General features: G+C 44.0%; 1 protein-coding gene across 1 annotated transcript in view; it reads right to left on the bottom strand.

The window, feature by feature from the left end:
• The window catches only part of LOC144687612 (citron Rho-interacting kinase-like), a 215,439-nt gene that overhangs the window by 21,090 nt on the left and 171,774 nt on the right, over positions 1-22,575 (bottom strand). The window contains exons 38-45 of the mRNA XM_078553958.1: positions 22,141-22,221; positions 18,670-18,805; positions 18,288-18,427; positions 16,293-16,385; positions 15,782-15,890; positions 13,370-13,498; positions 12,739-12,819; positions 10,673-10,751 (exon numbers count right to left, since the gene is read on the bottom strand). Of these exons, the coding sequence (XP_078410084.1) occupies positions 10,673-10,751; positions 12,739-12,819; positions 13,370-13,498; positions 15,782-15,890; positions 16,293-16,385; positions 18,288-18,427; positions 18,670-18,805; positions 22,141-22,221 (848 nt within the window). The remainder of the gene's footprint in view (positions 1-10,672; positions 10,752-12,738; positions 12,820-13,369; positions 13,499-15,781; positions 15,891-16,292; positions 16,386-18,287; positions 18,428-18,669; positions 18,806-22,140; positions 22,222-22,575) is intronic.

The following is a 22,575-nucleotide window of genomic DNA, read 5'->3' as shown; positions in this document are numbered from 1 at the left end:
GGGTCTTGACAGGGTGGATGTGGAGACAATGTTTCTTCTTGTGGAAGAATCTAGAACTAGGGGTCGCTGTTTAAAAAATAAGGGGTTGCCCATTTAAAACAGAGATGAGGTGAAAATTTTTCATGGAGGATCGTGAGCCTTTGGAACTCTCTTCCTGAAAAGGTGGTGGAAGCAGAACCCTTGAATATTTTTAAGTCAAAGGTGGATAGATTTTTGGTAAGCAAGGTTATTGGGGGTAGGTGGGATGCAGATTTCAGGTTACTATCAGATTAGCCATGATCTTATTAAATAGCGGAGCAGGCTCGAGGGGCTGAATGCCTACTCCTGCTCCTTGTTCGTATGTGAAGTAGTTTGTGTTGGGAACTCCCACACCCCAAGAAATAGATTGAAAATGCCCCAAATTCATTTTACACAGAACCTTTACAGCTACAACAACTTGCATTTTTATAGCACCTTTAATGTAGTCAAACTTGCTAAGCTGTTTCACAGGGCCCCATCAGACAAACATTTGACACAATCTAAAGGAGGAGATATTAGGACAGGTGACTAAAGGATGAGAAAGAGGTGGAGAGACAAAGAGATTTAGGGAGGGAATTCCAGATCTTAGGCTTAGACAGCTGAAGGCACAGCCACAAATGGTGCGATGAAGGAAATGGAGAATGCACATGAGGAATGCAGAGTTTTTACAGGGTTGTAAGGTTGGAGAAGGTTACAGAGATGGGGTGGGGGGGAGGGGGAATGGTGAGGCCAGGAGGAGATTTGAACAAGAGCATGAAAATATTTAAAATGGAAAGAAAACCAGAACCCAATTCTAACCCAAAGTTAGGCAAAACTGCTGTCCATATCCTGAGTTTAAGTTTATGGAAGGTTGAAGATGGGAGGCTAGCTAGGAGGGGATTGGAATGGTCTTGTCTGGAGCTAACAAAAGCATGGATGAGGGTTTCAGCAGCAGATGGTTTTTGTGAAGGAGAAGATATGGATTTGGAGTCTCAATTCAAAGTCAAATAGGACATCAAGGCTGTGAACTAAACTGCTTGACCAGACTCAAATAACTGCTACCTCACTCCACCATACAACACGTGCTTTTGATACGAAGTTTCTAATCAAGAATCAGCTTGGGAGATGAGCAGAAAGCGGCAGTAAGCAACCTACGGAGTTACAGCAGCTCTGAGTTGCAGGATCGTGGTAAGCCTCAAGCTTGTGAGATGGACAGTGGGACGGTCAGCTAGCGGGAGGGCCGGCAACGACCAGGAAAGTCAGGAAGCAGGATAGGCTGCTCCAAAATGGGGCCAATTGGGTCACGCAACCCAAAATCACACCTAGCGTGAAACGATGTTAATGCAAATCCACAATGCTAACTGAGAATACCAGCCCCATTAAAAACACAATATTTAAATTAAAACGGGGCAAATTAAAATGAGGACTTATTCTAATCTAGACTAAGACATAGCAGAACGGGTTGTGTGCCTGGACTGCAGTCTGTGGGAGTGTGTGGCCAGCGAACACATCTGCAGTATATGATGCTGGGCGAAATCGTCCCAGATTTGCACTAAGTGTGGTAGCAGGTGGGCAAAACGATGTTTTACCTGCTGGCCGCAGTGGCGGCTTTTCATGCCGTATTGTCCCAAACCTGTCGAATTGGTATGCGTTCCCAGGAAACATGCCGTTTCCATGGCGGGTGGGCTCCGATTCACCTGCCCGCCATCACCTCACCGCATCATCACGCTGGGCGCCATATTTAAAGTCCAGCCATGCACTCACATCTCAGTGCTTCCAGCCCATGACTACTGCAGGAAGGTGTCCGTGAAAGGCAAAAGGACCACAGCCCCCAGGTTTAATTAATGATGCGGTCACTGGAATGCCTTTTGGATGCAGCAGAGGCCCGCCATGGTGTCCTCTACCCTTGCTCTGGCCACAAGATGGGCAGTGACATCAGCAATCCAGCATGGGAGGTGGTGCAGCGGTGGTCAGCTCCAATGCCCTGCAAAAGAGGACAGCCACCCAGTGCCGCTACAGGATGAATGGTCTCATCCGTTCCATCAGGGTAACTCACTCTTCTCATCACACTCAACTCTCACTCTCAAACTCATCACACATCTACAGGGATCTCACACCTCAAGGGAGAACACCGCTAACTCACATACCCCCTCACATCTCCATCAGACTCACACCCACTCGAGTTCACATCCTCATTCTGTTCATGGCTCCGCTCACCACACAGACATTCCCCACAACGCTACGTGTCCTGCTCACACTCTCTCCATCTGTTTTCATGCAGGAGAAGCCTGCTCACATCAGCAGGGAGAGGTCCCAGACCAAGGGGGTGGAGTGGCCCACATTAGGCCCCTCACTCACTTTGAGAAGTGTGTCATCGCACTGGCTGGTGAGGATGTGGACTGTGCCTGCAGCAACGGCGAGGTCGGTGGCGAACACCCACCTGAGGATCCTGCACCACATCATCCCTCCTTCAACGCAGCTGAGACTGCTCTCTCTCTCCTGCTTTTGACTCTGCTGCCATGCACTAATTATCTCTACTTTGGTTCACAGGGAGCTCTGCCAAGGGACCGACACCCTCAGCCAGCCAGTCCCTCAGCTACATCCAGGTCCTCATCTGCAGCCAGGAAGATACCTCCTCCGCAGCCAGGAAGATACCTCCTCCAGTGAAAAGATGGAAATAAGCAGCCCAGAAGTCCCGTCACAGCGTTTACCCACCCACTCCACCAGTGCAGAGACACACACTTCGGTGCGACCTGGATCTAGAACAGGCTCGGGTTGACAATCTGGTGGTCACTGCACGAACACGTATCCGCAGCAAGAAGAGGCAGGTTCAGTCGAGCTCCCCGGCACTTGGAGAACTGCTGGGAAGGAGGCATCTGTGAGGTCTGAGTCAGACGATAAGCCTCTGGCTGTAGCTTTCCAACTCATCCTGGAGAGTCAGCAGAAGACAGGGGAACATCACAGAGAGTGGTTGAAAGCCCTTAACAGAGTGGCACGTGAGTCAGAGAAGTGCATCCGCCTGCTCTCTGATGAAGTGGTGCCCACGTGCATGTATGGAGGTCTCCATGGGGAGGGTGGCGGACGCCATACAGACCCTGGTCCAGCAGAACATGGAGATGTGTGCAGACCTGCATTCCATTGCAGGAGCCATGGGTGAGTTCCTGCAGTTGCAACGTGAGGGGGAAACGGGGCACCTCGACGTCCCACCAGGTGCTCCTAACCCCTCAACGAGTCAGGCCGGGGCCCTCGGGCATCCGAAGGGAGGAGAAGCGGCAACTGGATGCCCCGGGTCATCCACTGAGGAATCTCAGAGTCTATCCTCTCCCTCTGAATCCCCTTTGCCTGTAAGACCCTCAACCTCGTCCTCGATCACCACAGAGGGAGCAGCTGGCTAATGAGTGATTCTGGAGGGAGAAGTGTGTGTGGCAGGGCCTTCTGGAGCATTGTGCAAGCACTCTCCCACGCACGCGGATCCTTCACGTTTCACACTCACCTCAACGTCCTGAGCATTTTCAATGCTGCCTGCTGGGGTTCGCTTTCAGTTGTCCATCTGAGTTGACCTGCATTTCTGCCCACCCACTGATCACACTCCCATGCTGCACCTGATCTCGCCCACCATGACTGTCGTTTCACTTTCGATTTGGACTGCATGGTCTGGGTTAGCTTTCTCGTTAGCTCCGCCATCCTTTCCCCTCCCCTAGTCACCAATTTCCTCTCACCCATCACAGTTTACCCTCCCAGCATCACCTTCCGCCTTCCCTCTGTGACCCACTAGCCAAAATCCTTTTCCTCTGGGGATGTCCAGGTGAACATGCACGTTCCCTTCCTTCTCGAAAATCCCACCACTATCCACATTAACCTCCCCGACCTCCTCCTCCTACCCCCAGGGTCCACGTCTGCCTCTAAGACCCCACCAACCACCCTCGCCGTCCATTCTATTGCTACCCTCACCCTCCCGCCCAACTCTGCCCTTGGTCATTCCCACTATTCTTCCATACCATGCCCTCCCTCAGTTCGCTCCCCAGGAGGCAGACATGTGCCTATCAGACCCCTCCCTTGCACGTTCACCTCCGGACTCCTTCCCCACTCTGGATCCCTCCTTCCCCCTAGGAACCCATTCCCCCCCGCCAGACTCCACCTCTGCTTAGTCCCTCCCCCTTCCTGACTCCTTTCTCCACCCTTACTTCTTCCGTCACCCTTAGTCCTTCTCCCCTCTTGACTCCTTTCTCCAGCCTTACCTTTCCTTCCAGCCTCATTTCTTCCTCCAGCCATACTCTTTCCCCCTTCCTGACTCCCTCAGATGCCCTTACTTCTTCTTCCAGCTTTACTCCCTCCCCTCTTCACATTCCTTCCTCCTCCCGGACTTCCTCCCCTCTCCGCTCTCGTCCCCCCTCCGCATCCTGCCCTTACACCTACCTCCCCATCTTCTCCCCCCGTACTCCCTTTTCCCACTCCCAACCTCACCCCCCCCGACACCTCTTTCTCTCCCAGCTGATCCTAGACCTTCCTCTCCCACCCCCTTGGCCATAATCCGTTGTGAGTGTCAACAGTGACTATCCAGCTTCCGTGAGCTGCTTCGCAGCAAAGCCACATCCATGAGAATCCGCCCAGCACGCCATTGACGTTCCTCCAGTGTGTCGTTGCTGTCAGGCTCCAGCATCTTCTGCTCCTCGGATGTCCGCAATGTGAGCAAGGCCCTGGCGGGCAAGACCCGACTTCTGCATGTTACACTTGACAAGACATGTTCAACGCTGGCATGCTTACCCGCCGTCGTGGGTGGACAATCCAGTGGGAGGGGGATGAGTCCGGCGGGCTGGCCTTATAATATGCTGATGTATTACAATGAGGTTCCTGACGTCTGATGGCAAGGAATGCGGCCCACCATCGGTGAGCGGAGCAGACAATCGCAAACTGGTTTCACCACATCATGAAGCGGATTTTCAGCCTTCTCGCCATATTGACTGCTGATGCCACCGAACGCACCCAATGCCGGGGGCATGGACGATTCCGCCCTCTGTCTCAGTTACTGATCTGGATTGCAAGCTGGAGACACATAAAGGGGGAGCAGTGTCTGGGAGTTTGTTCTACATCGGTCACACCTTGTAGAGAGGTACAGTTACAAAATGGGGTTGGTGTGACACATGGGGTACAAAGATTAAGGGCAACCAAGATAAGATAGTGAATGAAGAACCGCAGATACTGATACTATCCAAGATGTACTTGTTACCTGTGAGGATAAGGATAAAGATCATCAAAGGGACAGCCAAGATATGGACATGGCACTGAAGAGCAGGAGGAGGTCATGAGGAGAAGTAGGAGGAGGATGGTAATATGATACTTGTAGAGGATTCAACAATTAGGTAGACAGACTTTCTAAGCAGGGTTGAGAGTCCGACATGGTATGTTTCCTACTTGGAGACGAGCTGAAGAACATCTTGAATTTGCTCAAAAGGATATTGGAGAAGGAGCGAGGGGATCCAGCAATGTTTGGACTAACAGCAAAGGAAGAGTAGGCAAGAACTCCTGTTTGTAGAGTACCAATTGAGGACACGCCATCTGGAGGTGCTTGAAGTGCGTATTGCAAAGCAGCCCAACGCGGATTCACTGGGCTGTGAGGGTCACAGCTACGGGCCATCCTTTGGAGGGGTTCCCCCTCCACAATGATGACCTGGCAACTGTGGCCACATTTTATTTTGTTGAATGTTCAATTCTTCAGAGGGTGTCTCCACGTTGAGGCACCCTTGTGATCCCCAACCTTCTTCAGCAGGGCCCACCTCTGCTAATGGAGCTCCAGAGCTGCAAGCCCTCTGATTGGGCCTGCAGTATCAGGAGCCCATCCATCTTCTTTAATTGGACAGTGAGCTTGGAGGTGGCCAAGTTTGCTGAACTGGTCTCGCCACTGGTGAGTGCGGACTGAGGATCCCCTTTTGGCCCCAAAGCCCAAAGAAAATCCAGCCTTTTGTGTACTCTGCACAGCTTACATTTCCACCTAGCTTTGTATTGTCAGCAAAGTTGGATACATAGCTTTTAGTCTCTTTGCCAAAGACATTAACGCAGATTGTAAAAGCTGAGGCCCCTCCACTTATCCTTGCTGCGCTTCACTAATTACAGTTTGCCAACTTGAAAATACCCTGTTTAGTTTTACTCTCTGTTTCCTGTTTGTTAACCAATCCTCCATTTATTCCAATATATTACCCCCAACTCCATAAGCCCTTATCTTGCTTATTAACCCTCAGTGTGGTACCTTACTGAATTCCTTTTGGAAACCCAAGTATACTACATCTATTGGCTTCCCTTTATCTTAGTTTATCCAGTTACATCTTCAAAAAAAGCTCTAATAAGTTTGTCAGACACGAGTTCCCTTTTGTAAAACCATGTTGACCCTGTCTGATTATACTTTGTTTTAGAAAATCAGAAATTCATAGTATGAAAATAAACTTGCAAGGGATGTCAAAATCAGCACTAATTTTTTTACAACTGTATTAGGAAGTTGCATTAGCCAGGAGTAATGTGGGCTCCTTAAAAACTGATATAATAGTGATATTGTCAATGAAAAGAAGGAAATGGCAGACATGCTGAATAATTTATCTGCATCAGTAAAAGAATGGGTCAGCATGCTAGACATCCCAAGGAAACTAGTACTGAATCAGGATCAGAGACTCATCTAAATTAATATAAACAAAGTAACAGCAATGAAGAAAATAATGGCACGAAAGAGTGACAAATCCCCAGGACCAGATGGTTTCCATCCCAGAGTTTTAAAGGAAGTAAATGAGAACTTTGAAAGATTAATGTTAGGGCATCTGCAAAGTTCTCTCAATCTGGGAATCGTTCCTTTAGAGTGGAAAATTGCACTTGCCATTCCGTTATTTAAGAAAGTTGAGAGATAAATCAGGAAATTATATGCCAATTAGCCTAACATCTGTTGTCAAGAAATTGCTGGAGTTTATAATTAATGATAGGATGACTGAACACCTTGAAATTTTTCAGCTGATCAGAGAAAGCCAGCATGGTATGTAAACAGTGGGTTATGCCTGACGAATCAGATTGAATTTTTGAGGAGGTGCCTGAAGTAATAAGACAGGGGAATGTCTATAGATGTCATTTATATGAACTTCCAGAAGCATTTGATAAAGTAGGTCATAAGAGACTATTAGCTAAAGTTGGAACTCATGGCATTAAAGACAAATTATTGACCTGGTTAGGAAATTGACTTAGCGGCAAGAGACAGAGAGGAAGGATAATAGGCAGGAACTCTAATTATCAGAATGTGACTAATGGTATCCTGCAAGGTCTCAGTTATTCACTGTATTTATTAATTTACAGGGGATAGAACAGAAAACTACATATCCAAATTAGCCAATGACACAAAGACACTAAGAATTATTGTAAATAGTGTAGATGGAAGAATAAAATCACAAAGCGATATTGATAAAAGCGAATGGACAAAACTGTGGTTATCCATTTTGGACCTAGAAAAGACAGAACAGAGTACTTTCTAATGGTGAAAAGCTAAAAGTGGTGGAGGTCCGAGGAGGCTTGGGGTCCAGGTACAAATCATTAGATGTGATGAAAAATTACAAAAATAATCAAAAAGACAAAATGGAATGGTCTTTAAATCCTGAGGTCAGAAAACAAGGGGTTAGAGGAGTTATGCTTCAGCTATACAAAGTACTGGTTAGGCCACACCTGGGGCAGGATTTTAAGGGTCATCGGGTGGGCGCGGCAGGTGGGTCCGGGAAACGGACCGCCGCCCGCGATTGGCCCCCGGCCGCGATTTCACACTGGCTGACCAATTAACGGCCAGTCAGTGTGAAAGGCATGCTGAGAAGCTCAGCGCTGCTGGGGTGGGGGTGGGAGGAGTGCGAGTGCAAAAGTCTGAACATGTGCAGGGTGCACTGAAAGCTCTCTCAAAGCAGGGAGCTGAAGAATTTTAAAATCAACAATAAAGATTTTGAAAATGTGAAAACCATGTCCTGACATAGGACTCAGCCACAATAACATAAACAGAATAAAAATACTGAGCAAATTTATTTATTTATTTACTTATTTTAAGAGACCTCATCCCGCCGGTGGATGAGATTTGCTAAAAAATCCAAAAATCCAAACCGTAAGGTTGGACAGGCAGCGAAAAATAGCTTTTAACTAATGGATTAATGGCCTTAATAGGCCTTTTAATTGTGGGCAGGCATGCTGCTGAGTCTCATGCGTGCCCGCCAACCGAAATATTGCATGAGTGCGCGATGACATCAGGACGCTTGCTCGATGTCATCGCTCACTATTTTACGCCTGATCAAGTTGGGTGCGCGCCCAACCGTGGAACATAAAATCCTGCCCCTGGAGTATTATGAGCGGTTCCAGGCACCGCACTTTAAGGAAGAAAGGGTGTAACATAGATATTACCGGAACAACACCTGGCCTTCAAGTGTTTTTCTTCATTCATGGGACATGGACATTGCTGGCTAGGACAGCATTTATTGCCTATCCCTAATTGCCCTTATTCAGAGGATATTTAAGAGTCAACCACATTGCTCTGGGGTCTGGAGTCACATGTAGGCCAGACCAGGTAAGGACTGCAGATTTCCTTCCCTAAAGGACAAATTACATGGAAAGATTACACAAGCTAGGGTTGATTTCAGAAGGCAAAGGGATAAGTTTATCAAAGTTTTCAAGATATGAAAGGAAACAATAGATAGGCATAGTCTAAAAATTAGCGCCAGACCTTTCAGGAATGAAATTAGTAATCACTTCTATACACAAGGGGTGATAGAAGTTCAGACTCTCTTCTGCAAACAGCAACTGATGCTAGATCAATTGTTAATTTTAAAACTAAGATTGATAGATTTATGCTAACCAAAAGACAGGAAGGGATATAGTGCAAAGGCAGGCATATGGTGTGAGGTCAGATCAGCCATGATCTCACCAAATGGCAGAACATGCTCGAAGTGCTACATGGCCTACTCCTGTTCTGATGTTCTCCAGGATGAACACCATACCATCATGTTGTGCTGTAAATGCTTTCAGCTAATGTTCTCCCCTCCCCAAGTAGATTTTCTTGGATGTGTTTTTAAAGGGTCTATTCAAAGTAGAGTTGGCTCAATGTCACTGCAAAATTATTTTTGTGGGGGGGATGGTTGGTGGGGAGGGTGTGGTAGAAAACAGGACAGGAGATAGAGAAGACCTTGTGTTCTAGAGATGGATAAGTTATTTTCGCTGGTATAGATTATGTTTGGTCTTCTTAGGGAAGCGCGCCATCCAAGATCGATACCTTTATATTCAATGGAAGCAGGTGCTTTTGTGGTGCTGGTCAGAAGACTAAATCAACATCCACTGAAAAACTACATTTTGTAATCTATCATTATCAAAAAGATGTAGCTCTTGTATGTGCCTTAGAAATACAGACCAAAGGAAACACTGTCAGGAAGATATAATAATTCTCATAATGTTGTTGGAATTTATTGTAAAATAGAGCAATAGTGGGATGTGTCTGTGTGTGTGAGAGAGAGAGAGAGAGAGACTTAATTGGATTAAAGGCAGCTTGTCTCAAGGCTTTGATGTAAACATGGTAAAGTTTAGAATGTAAGATAAAAGGACATTTCCATTTTTAAATAAACCAGACTAGATTGTTTTCAAAGGAGGGGTGAAATGTGTCACCCAGCCAGGTGAAGTTTAGAAACAGTGTGTTTATTTTCCTCAAAGATTACCGACAAAACTTAATGCTATGAGAGGTTTTTATTATCAGGAAGATAAAGTCCAAAGACATAGTGAAACAATGGGAATTTGTATTCAAAAGGAAAAATGTGTATAAAGGAGTGAAGGCTATGTGTAAGGGTAGGCATTTTGAGATCTAACAAGCGTGAAAAGCCTTCAGCATCTGTGCCTAAATCTGCTGTCTTCAAAGGACTGATGCTAAGAAAACTCACTTTGAATTCGACTTGCTCTTTGCCTGGGTCTTTTAAAATCTATGTATTTTACTGTTGCCTTAACACAAGTGTAACTGGGAGTCAGATTAAGTCGGGGATTTAGAAGTTACCATAGTACTAATTTGTAGATCTATGTATGTGTTTAAAATAATTTCTCTTACCAATAAATGTTTAATCTAGTTTTGTAAACACTAAGATTTTGTGGTCTTATTACCACTGGATTCGAGGCAAGCATCTCAAAATTTATACAAATTGCAAAACAAGTTGTGGCAGTTGTTTCAAATTTCCCTTTGGGATCTGGACAACTCAGCACTTACCATTGGCTGTGCCATAACAACACCATGCTATAAATCTGGTGACTGGCCCACCGAGTTATCATCCCTGGGGTTAGCACTTAATACTTGAATTAATGAAAATCTAAGATCCTCTCTGGGAGAATTAGGTTCTTACCTAAATGATGAAACTTCTCACAGATACAGTAAACGTATTAAAGGAGGGCGAATTAGTCAACCGTGGTCAGAATTTGTTAGTATAGAAATATTTAGCAAAGGCTCAGACAGTGTCTAAAAATCAGGTCAAACAGTGTCTCATCAGGCTCTCTGGCTGGAATATACGGTTGCTAACCAACCCAGCACCCTTCAGCCTGTTGAAAGCATGCTGACAGTTAAGCTGTGTATTATGAACTAATTCAAAAATGTTATTTTATGTGGATTTCTCAACACTGACTGCAAACAATTTGATTCAGGACTTACCCAACTGAATTGCGACCCTGAATCTCAATAACTTCCACGGAGTTGACATGAGTTACAAAGAGGTACGGTTCTCTATAAACTGAAATGATCACACATAGAGCACAAGGGATTAGAAGCTGAACTGTCCAGTTGGTTCACTTATAGAAAATTTGTGGAAAAGTGATTAAAGGTTACTGTCCAGAAATCACTTGCAACGTATTGCCATGTGAAATCTTGGATCAACAATAACCTGACTCATTTCTGCTGTGAATATCAAACTATGTGCATGTTTACAGCCAATTGTCTTAAATGCTAACAGGATTAAAAAATTGTGGGGTCAATGCATTAGTATTTACAATTTCTACTGAATGCTGGTAAAACTAATAGTTACATAACATAGTAAACATAACAGTCTTGAGTTTATAAAGTATCATAGCCACTGAGGAGGAAATTTTAATCTGCCCCAAGACAGGTGGAGACGGGTTAACCTAAGCTGCCACAACATGCCTACTTCCAGTTTTAATCTCAACAGATTAGGGTTAGTCAAATAATCCATTCTGGAGCAGTAGGTTAGTGGTTTTAATATGTTAAAGAGGCTGCAGTCGTCAGATTTTGGCAGCCATTTAAATTTAATGACTGTTGGCTAGTTTTCCCAAAGTTCTGGAAACTGGGTAATTAAAAGAGCTAGGAGACCAGAGCTACCAGCTGCAGCAGGTAAGTGGTTGTTCAGCACTGCTTGTGGGCCAAGAGGAGCAGGAGTCCTTCCTCCCAGCCCCTCAAGGAAACCTACAAGATTTCTCACCCTCAATCCTGAAAATCCAATCTCTCCCCCTAACATCTGATCTCTCTCCTTGCTGCTGGGTTCCAAGCCAACATCCCCACCAGAATTCCTAATTTTCTGGGGACTGTTCCCAGGTGCTGCCTTGAATTGCAGGCTTTTCTATTCAGCAACCAGCCAGCCTCTTAATCTGGCCAATTGTAGGAGGAAAGCAAGTAAATAATTCTAATAAGCTCCTGCTGTTTAGTTTTTTAAGACCTCCACGTTCCTGGCTGCTGACACAGGTCCCTGGTCACTCCCTGGAATTATCTGGGCTGTATAGTATACAACACGGAAACAGGCCATTAGGCCCGGCTGGACCTGAATTTGTGTGATTGTTGTCCCATACCGCTTCATCTAACTCTGTCAGCTTATACTTCATGTGCTTATCTTAAATGTATCTATCAACTATTCCTTATTGTCATGAGTTCCACATTCTTACCACTCTTGAAGTAAAGAAGTTTATCCTGAATCCCTAATAATTTTATTAATGAGTTTCTTGTATGTGTGGTCCCAACTTTTGGTCTCCCCTAGAAGTGGAAACTTCTTCTCTATGTCTACCCTCACAAACCCTTTCAGATTTTAACGATTGCTATCTGGTCACTTTTTGCCTGCTCTTTTCTAGAGAAAAGAGCCCCACGCTGTTTGGCCTTTCCTGATCATTGTAACCTCATAGCTCTAATATCATACTTGAAAATCTTTTGTTCACTTTCTCTACTACTTCTATACCCTTTGTATACTACAGAGACCAGAACTGCATTCAGTACACAAAGTGTGTCTAAACAAGTTTCAATACAAGTTTCACATAAATCTCTGCTTTTCAATATTATCGCTCTGGAAATGAACTTCAGTGCTTGGTCTGATTGTTTTAATGGTTTTATGAACCTGTATTTTTAATTGGCTGTTTATCTGCATCCCTAGAACCCTTTGCTTCTCTATCCTATTTAGACTCTTAAGCAGTATGTGGCTTTCTTATTCTTTCTACCAAAATGTAATACATCGTGCTTATCTGCATTGAAATTTATTAGCAATTATATGCCTATTCTGAAAGTTTATTAATATCTTTTTGAATTTAATTGCAGTCTTCCTCACTATCTGCAACGTCCCCCAATTTGGTGCCATCTGCAAATTTTGAAAATATATTCACAATTTCCAAGTCCAAATCATTTATTGTTTAAGTCATCCTAACCCCTGAACTATACCGGTTTCAGAACTTTGCTCTCAGAAACTCGGTGTACAAATTCAGAAAGGCCCATGAACACACACTCACCAAATGCCAAGGGCAAACGTCTCCACTTCAAGTCATCAGTGCGACTACGTCTTCCGTATGAATCAACAATGACTCCAAATTCTATTGTGGGTTCGAGGAGATTGAATAAAACAATGAGTTGTAAGTGGTGAAATTGCTCAAGAGTCCTATTAAATGCTGGTGGCAGGGTGCATATTACAAGAAACTTCCATTGAACATCAAAGCATGGTTCAAGGAGCCATGATAATATCCATCTATACTGTTACCTAACATAAAATACTTGAGAGATGCAATTCTTAGTAAGCTGATATCTTGGAAGGTAGTATTAGTATTAAAACTCAGCACAAAAGGGACAACATAAACTACTGATACTTAAAGTGTAGATCTGACACAGAAAGCTACCATAGCACAAAAGGAATGCTTATTTTCCAGTGATCTATGCCCATGGTTTTGCTTAAGCTTTTCTCGAGAATTTTTCTCTTGCCTACTTGCTTTGAATTTAGCTGGGATGAGAAAGACTATTCATAAAAGGGAAATCAGTTGCAGACACATCAACATGTATTAAACTCCATCCCTTTTCTAGGATATAAACTGTTGAAGTCAGGTATCTTCCCAAAAGGCAAAGGGCACATTATAGGTGCTCATTACTTACCATGAAAACAGAGCAGAAACTCGTCCTTTTGCCCACTGGTATTCACCTGAGCAACGGCAATTGGAAAACTGTAGCTCGAAGCAGCAAAAATAGCAGAGGCCAGACTCATGTCATTCTTATCTAGAAATTCTGCAGGGAGAAAAAGAGGCAAATTTACAGCTCTCAATGATCAGGAATTATAGTCAGATTCATCAAGGCAATAAAGGCTAGGGGTAGAATGTTCCCCCCGTTAGAGAGGCTGTGCAGATCCCGATCGGATCTGCGCCACCATTTTACACGTGCGGGCCAATTAAGGCCCGCCCAGCATGACATGCACCCGGAAGCGCTGTGTGCTCCTTATGCAGGCGGTGTCAGGGGGAAATTAAAAATGCTAAAAGAGAACACTAAGAATTTACTGAATAACACTTAAAATCTCCAGGCAGACATGGCTGCTAAGCATATTAAGAGTTGACGATTACCAGATGAACATTGCACAGCCTTGAGAGTCAGACTAGAGACACAAGAAAGGACATAAGTTAGATTAGGTGTACTCCCCTCTCACATAGGGAAGGGACAGATGGTTTTAGCTGAGATATGGGAAGACATACAATGGACAAAGAGGAGGCTTTGATGAAACACAAACAGTCTTGAGTTGTGAGAACCAAGGCCTTTGCATACGTGTTTTAATTTTGATTGGATAATATAATTATGTATACATCCTTTAGAATAATTGGTTGGCAAAATCACATGTTTATGTACTCAATAGGGTAATGTTAACATGGGACCTGTGTGTCGGTTACCGATTGGATGTACTCAAATGTATTGTGATAAGAAAAAGTACAAAAGTAATGAAATGTAATCAATCTGGGAGCTGGGTCTTCATTCTTAGGAATGATTGCGGCTCCCTTGCATATGCTTGAATAAAACCGGTTAAAGGAAGCCTGAGTCTCTGTGGTCGCTGTGTGATCGTGGATTGTAACTTCTCTTCAACTGGCCTATGTGGTAGTTACTGGATTGGAGGGGGTGCCTTCTTCAGGAGGGGAGGGGGGTATCCCTAAGCCGGCAGTGTGCTCTTTCGCACATGTGCGCGAAAGAGCACAGAAATCTCCCTGAGGTACAGAGGTGCCTCAGGGCGATTATTAAAATTTTACAAAATTAAAACTTAAGAAAAAAATATTTAAGACATGTCCCCTCATGTGACAGTGTCACATGAGCTGGGTCATGTCAATGAACTTCAATGAAAAAATTTATTTAATTTATAAACCCTTCAGGAAACCTCATCCCGCCCGTGGATGAGGTTCCATGAAAAATGCGAAGGCCGCCTGGGCTCTTCGCCCGCCCGCCAACCTTAAGGTTGGACGGACAGCTTTTTCAATTGGTTTAATTAGTTAATTAACGGCCTTTGACAGTTTGGCGGGCGCACAGCCAAGTCAGCTGCGCGCCCACCGAACTGAAAATCTAAATGACACGCGGTGACGTCGGGACACACCCCCCCGCGTCATTTTACGCCTTGGCGAGCAGGCCCTGCCCCCGCTCGCCGAGCCAAAGATTCAGCCCAAGGTATTTTAGCAAACAGAAATTTATCAATGAAGGTAGAGCATCTGACTGCTTGCTGTGATTAAACATTCCCCAGTATACATTTAAGTGCTGTCCAACTCTGCCAGGGAGGTTTTTATAAAATAATTTCAAATATTTGAACATGCAGAATGATACAACACAGAGTCATGCAGCTTATCAAATTGGTGTTTTTCACCTAGTCTAATCCCACTCTATTCACTCCTCATACCCTGCAATATTCTTCTTTTTCAAACAGCTGTTTAAATGCAATAAATCAGGAGAATAATAAAAGCTACTTTTAAGTAACATCTTAGACTTTGAGGCTCTGCAGTTGGCGCAGTGGATCAATATGATGGTTGATGCAGCGCCGAATCGTATTGGCAGGGAAGGTTCCCCTGCCTGTTTTAGTTTCTTGATCTCGGCTGTGGGAGCCGTACATTTGACCTCAGCATTTCCAGGCAAAGAAAAGGAGGGAAATAAAGACTAGTTAGGACTCCTACTGATTGCAATGTTGGCTCGGGCATAGCTTTGACTATGTTGCTCCACAATGCTAAATAATCTCCCAGTAGTCACTGCTTATGCTCACATATGACAAACAGCCTCTTGGGAGTGAGTTATTGGAGGGTTGTTGGTGCTTGAGTGCTATACCCCAGAAACAGACAGTAGTTGCAGCAGGAGAGGCAGAAAAATGGAAGATTTAGATAATATTTTCACCAATAATCTGTGTTCAAAGGGAAGGAGATTAATAATAGAAGAAAAGGAACTCTACCACATTCAGTGTTCATTGTCAACATCAAGCACTCCCAGGTCAGATGTTGTACAGGCAAAACTACTTTGCAGTAGTCAATGCTTCTGTTGTACAGATGCAGTTCTTACCCTCCAGCGTATAGTGCTTCATCTCGATCTCATAGAACCTGTTGGTTCCAATGATGATGCTGTAACCAGTGAAATGGATACAGCTGCAGGGCTCAGATGTTTCAATCTCCTGCAGAGAACAAAAGGAGAAGAGGAGTCATAAGGACTCGAAAAGTTAACTCTGTTTCTCTCTCCACAGATGCTGCCAGGCCTGCTAAGTTATTCCAACATTTTCTGTTTTTATTTCAGGTTTCCAGCATCCGCAGTATTTTGCTTTTATAAAAGGGGAATGATACTTGGTGACTTGCTTCATTGTGATGAAAAGCCAAAAAACAATGTATTTTTTCTCATTTATCAAATGCACTGGTTCTCAAAGGTGTGGTACAGGGGCCAATTCTAATATTTTATGTTAAATAACAGTTGGCACATGGAGAATAACAAAGAATAGCATGCAGTAGCAGTGTGTAATCATTAGAGCAGTTTCATTCTGAGCCTTAACAGGTTCTTTTATGCACTGCATGAACACACTCACTTTGCGGATGGCGAAGTTGTCAAGCCCGTCATTATAACGCAGGATGCACACTTTGTTTGGCATTGCTGCACAGATACACGGTCCAGCCTCAACCTGCAAAAAGCACACAATTTCTACTGTGTCAAGATAACATGTTAGTGCCTAAGATAAAAGCAAAAAGACAAGTGGCAGTTGTCCAGCTGAAGAAAAGTGACTTAATCTCTAAAACGCACATCTAATTCCCCAGCAATACCCTTGTCACAGTCACATGGATGTCATTTGTGACTTTGGTAAGTGCCATTTCAGTACTATGGCAAGGGTGGAAACTTGATTGGAGAAATCCAAACCAGAAGCTGATGGGATGTTCACTACACAGAATTCTTTAGAAAGTTTAAACCAGCTTGGAAGACCTAGATAAATGCATTGAGAAAGAAAGCCTCAATTTCTGAAAGTTGTGCCAGGACTAACTCCAGTATTTAAGTGGAGTGGTAACATCTCATCACACATGGAAATCTGACTGCACTGATGTTCAGTTTCCCAAAGGAGCAATCTTAAGGCAAGCTGGAGGTGCCAAACAATTTGGTCTTCTCTACAATCAAGGTGTAACCTGAACAGAGCAGATCCAGAGTTAAATTAAGTAAAGGTAAACAGGATAGTGTTGAAATTTTTTTGGTTAATAGTTTCAGTTCATATTTTAATCATCAACCTGGGTATTCTGGCATTAATGGAAATAACAGATAACGAGGGAACTTGCTAGTACAATGTCAGCTCAGCTCTGGGACATGGGTTCAAATATAGTACAGTCTGATAAAATTATAGTATATGTTTCCCACCACCACCCAACACATCTTTCTTTCTTAGAAAAGGTCTTTGGGAAATGAAGCTGTGATAGTCTCAACCCAATCCTTATAACATAAAATTGGCAGACATTGAGCCAGGCATTTAGAGGGAAGCAAGAAGGGTAAGGGAGTGACAGAAAAACCCAGCAAGGCTGGAAATCCAGGGGTCCTCTCAGATTTAATGGCAAGATCTCACTATAATCTTTTTCCTTCAATTTTCCCACTTGGTCAGCCAAACTGACAGGCAGCTACCTGTTGAGCGGAAAAACCAGTGGCAAGAGGCCATTACCAGGGATTCCTGGGGACAGTATCAGGTAACTGGGGCTTGATGGGGAGAGATTACCAACCATGGCAAGGATGAGAATGTTGTCGTGATTAGCAGAGGGGAGGCTGAAGGTTTCCTTGAGATGCTGGCAGAAACACTCTTGTTATCCTTGGCCCACAAGGAGTTCTGTAAAAGCCACAAATTTATTTGAGCTGGCAGCTCCTGCCTCCTTTTCATTTCTGGGTTTTTCCAAACACTGAGAAAACCACATGGCAACTGTTAAATTTAAATCAGATTCCCAATTGCACTGAGAGAGCCTAGTTTAAATATGGTAATAAAGTGTCCTGCCCCAGTACCCATTGTTGTAAATGCTGCATAGGCCACATATGCAGAATGGGGCTGCGTTCCCATTTTAATTTTTTAAAGTTCCTTCCCTTCGTCTGGTGGTGGAATTTAATGTAGAGGCGATTCAGTCGAGAGATGCCTCAGGATTGACTGGTGTAAGAGAATTTGGCATGGTAGTTTGGGCTTGTGAGGTTTGAGCTAAGCCATGTTGCTGAGAGAGTATATAAGGAGGATCCTTTGCACTTGTCTACAATGTAGTCCAGATCCTTACTAAGGCTGAAACAATTCCTTTCCTAAAAAAAAAATTCCTTCCCACAATGAAAATTTAATACACACATTTTAAATATTCAGGTAAATGCCTTATTGCCATACAGAAAACAGCTGAGGCGCACATCCTTATTCTGGCAGTCGGTTAAATCTTGCAACCACCCATGTATTAACTCATACGTTATGACTGAAAACCCTGATTGGGATTACTGAATCTCAAGCATAACTGTATAACACTATATCAAGGTTAAAAACAGATATTTAGAAATAAAACTGATTAAGAGTTGCAATGATGCTCACTTTCCCTGCTGCAAATAAGTGGCATCCTTTCAAGCTGTCAAAGACTGTAGGTACCAGCTCTGGCTGGCCTGGCAGGTGGGACTGAGCTAATGACTGTTTCACCTTCTTAACTTCCACCAGGCACAGGGTCCGCTCCTCTCCTGTCAAACAGACAATTGAAATAAGCTGTTAGAATGTCTCTGTTGCAAGTGAGGTACATAATGAGGGATTTCACAAAAACAATACAATGCAAGTTTAGTCAATAAAATTAAAAACATCTCAAAAGACAAAACTTATTCAGTATAACTGGGGTTTTTGGTCATTTGGCACAATTGCTAATTTCTGAAGTTATTCCTGAGCTGTTTTATTACTAGTTAACATATTGAAACAAATCCACAATAACCTGCAATCATGACGAGTCGGTCAAGCTCCTTTAGGACGTGAAGCTGGAACACTGATCCCACACCAGGGATGTGAACCAGGGAGTTCTTCACAACATTTAATGAATATAGACCTTCCTCTGTCCCAACCAGCACAATCTGTAGATACACAAAATCATCTCCTCTCAGATAAAGATATTGTAAATATATGCTCCAGTAACTTATTGTAATTAGGTACCAATTATAGTTATATAGTTGATAAGAATGTATCCCAAACCTAATTTTCCTACTTCCACCCCCAACAGAAATTTATGCTCATAGTCACAACCAACAGATATACAATAATAATTTGATTTCATATAGCACCTTTAATGTAATAATATACCTCAAAGTGCTTACAAACAAAATGTGACACAGGGCCACGTAAGGAGATATTAGGCCAAATGACCAAAAGCTTGGTATGGCTGGCACTGGTGGAGTGATTAAAATGGAGGATGCTCAAGAGGCCAGAATGAGCTCAGAAAAGAAAAACTTGCAGTTATATAGCACCTTTCACAAACACAGGACATCTCAAAGTGCTTTACAGTCAATGATGTACTTTTTCTGAAGTGTAATCACTGTTGTAATATAGGAAATGTGGCAGCTGATTTGCACACGGTCAGTTCCCATAAACGACAAAGTGATAATGACCAGGCAATCTGTTTTATAATGTTAACTGAGGGACAAATATTGGCAGAACACTGGGGATAACTTCACTACTACTTCTTCAATACAATGCCATGTGATCTTCTACGTCCACTGAGAGGTGTATGGGATCTTGGTTTAATGTCTCATCTGGAACACAGCAACTCTGACAGTACAGCACCATCTCAGCATTGCACTCAGTGTCAACTTTAATTTTTCTGCTTAAATCCTGAAGTGGGATTTGAACCCATAGGCCAGAATTTTTAGCCTGTCGGGCGGGCATGTGCCCAACCTGAACGAGTGTAAAATGATGCGCAATGACATCATGTGGACTCCCTCACGCGCCTGCCGACAATTAACAGGCCTATTAAGGCCATTAAAGTCCCAATTGAATTAAATTTTTCGCTGCCCGTCCAATCTTACTGTTGTTGGGCAAGTGAAAAGGCCAAGCAGCCTTTGCACTTTTTAGGAAACCTCATCCAAGGCTGGGATGAGGTTTCCAACATCTATTAAAAATTAAATAAAAATTTAAACATTTCATCAATAACATGTCCCTGCTCATGTGCTCATGACAGAGTCACATGAGGGGACATGTTTTTTTAACAATTTAAGATTGTTTATTTTTAATTCTTAAACTCCTCATCTCCCTGAGGCAGCTCCATGCCTCAGGAAGCTTTGCCTGCGTGCACCCGCAAGCATGTGAAGTTCCCCGCTCACCCCCCACTCCCCCAGGCAGCGCTGAGTGCTGCAGCACACATTTCAAGGCCCGCCAGTGTGAAATCGCAGTCGGGCCCCAATCGCAGGCGGCTGTCAGTTTCCTGACCGCTCCCACCTGCCCCCACCGAGCCCACCCAACAAGGGCAAAATCCTGGCCATAATCTTCTGGCTCTGAGGAGGGAGTGCTACCAACTGAGCCATGACTGATCTGGATTACAGAGAGCTCAATGGGGAGGGGATTGCAGAGATATGGAGGAGTGAGGCTATGGAGGGATTAGAAAAAAAGGACAAGAATTTTAAATCAAGGCATTGCTTAATCTGGAGCCAACATAGGTCAGCATGCACAGGGGAGAGGGGTAAGCAGGGCACGATGAGAGTTAGGACACAGACAGCAGAGCTTTCAATGACCTCAAGGAGGCCAGCCATTTGTGGTCTGGAATCTGGAGGTAACAAAGTAATAGTGCCAGCTGTGGCTTAGTTGGCAGTACTTTTGCCTCTGAGTCACAAAGTCTCAGGTTCAAGTCCCTCCAGGGCTTGAGCACAAAAATCAAACCTGACACTCCAGTGCAGTAGTGAGGGAGTGATGTACTGCTGGAGGTGCCATCTTTTGGATGAGATGTTAAACTGAGGTCCCATCTGCCTGCTTGGGTGATGTAAAATAGCTCATGGTACTATTTCGAAGAAGAGCAGGGGAGTTACCCTCGGTGCCCTGGTCCATCGTTATCACAAAAAAAAAAGTAGAAGATTATGTGACCATTAGCTGTGCAAATTGGCTACTGCGCTTTCTATATTACAGCAGTGTCTACACTTCAAAAACACTTCATTGGCCTTGAGATATCCGGTGGTTGTAAAGAGTGCAATATAAATGCACGTATTTCTTTTTCTTTCTTTTAAAGCATGGATGAGGGTTTCAGCAGCAAGTAAGGTGAGGCAAATCAGTGATGTTGAGGTAGAAAAAGGCAAACTTAGTGATGCTGCAGATATGTGGTAGGAAGCTCACCTGGGGTCAAATATAACAAATAGGTTGTGAATAGTTGATTCAGCCTCAGATAGTTGCCAGGGAGCAGAGTTTATGACAGGCAATGAAGTCAATGACTTCTGTCTTCCCAATATTTAGCTGGAGGAAATTTCTGCTTATCTGACACTGGATGCTGAACAAGCAGTCTGACAGTTAGAAACAATGGAGACTTCAGGAGAGGAGGTGAGGGAGAGCTGGCTGTTGTCAGCATACATGTAAAAAACTGATAATCTGTTGTTGATAAGATGCCGTTGTCAAGGGGTGCCATGAAAATAAAATGAAAAATTGAAAGGAGTCAAGGATAGATCCTTGGATGTCACTGGAGGCAACTGCAAGATCAGGAAAGTCAATGTGGGTGATTCTCTGGTTCCGACTGGATAGATAAGAATGGAACCAGGCAAGCACAATCTCACCAAGGAGTAGGCAGTGGAGAGATGTTAGATCAGAATTCTGGGATCAGCTATGTGTAAGGCTGTAGCTAGGTCACAAAGGATGAGGAGGGATAGTTTACCCTTGTCATGGTCACATAAGGTGTCATTTGTGACTTCTGCCGTTTTGGTACTGCAGGAACCTGATTTGAAGGATTCAAACCTGAAGTTTTGAGAAAGATGGAGACTGATTTGGGAGACACCAACACATTCAATGTCCCTGGAGAGAAAAGGAAGGTTGGAGAATGGGCAGTAGATTGTAAGGATAGGAGGGGCAAACTTTTTTTTTTTGAGGAAAGGGATGATGACGACAGACTTGAAGCAGAGAGGAATAGTACCCGGGGAGAGAGAGCCATTCATAACGATCTATTATGGGAGCCACTGTCTTGTTGCATTCTTCGCCTACATTGCCTCTATAATCATAGTGCCAAGCCTGCTTCTTCCCCACCTCATCCCAAAATAAAATCATCCTAGGATATTTATCAAACCAGATTTTTGTGGAGGAGAGACATCTCAGTTTTCTGTTTAACACCATCTTCTGATATAAAAGTCCAGCCCGTATTTCCAACCACCTCCTTGTCCAGATGTAGAAAGCGGACCATGCAACCACCACAGGAAGAGTCTATTTACACTACTTCCCGACATACCTGCTCAGTGAGAGGCAGAGTGCAGTTTATATCCAAACGATCGTCTCCCTCCAATTTCAGCAATGAATTTCCCAGTAACTTCTGCAGGAATTAAAAGTAACATGAGTGTGGGCAAACAAACATACATACTTATGTCCCCATATTTACAGAATTTGTGCAATTCATTGGGGAAAAATACTGGCTTGTAAGATACAATGAGAGAGAGGTGGTGGGGGGGGGGGGGGGGGGGGGGGGGCGGCGGCACGGTGGGGGGGTGGGAGAGGAACAAAGAATATAAGACACAGAAGTCACAGGCTGTTCTTAAACATATATACATCATACAGACCTACAAACGCAACTTATAATTAAAGGCAAGGATTGTCTTCTTCCCAAATCAATCACTCTTGCACTTAGACACTCAGACAGTTCAGATACAAGGAAATGAGGCAGAGCAAC

Source organism: Cetorhinus maximus, chromosome 12 (assembly GCF_964194155.1).
Source record: "Cetorhinus maximus chromosome 12, sCetMax3.hap1.1, whole genome shotgun sequence".
NCBI lineage: Eukaryota > Metazoa > Chordata > Chondrichthyes > Lamniformes > Cetorhinidae > Cetorhinus > Cetorhinus maximus.
The sequence above is the reverse complement of the archived record's forward strand: the minus strand, read 5'-3'. Positions and strand labels throughout refer to the sequence as shown.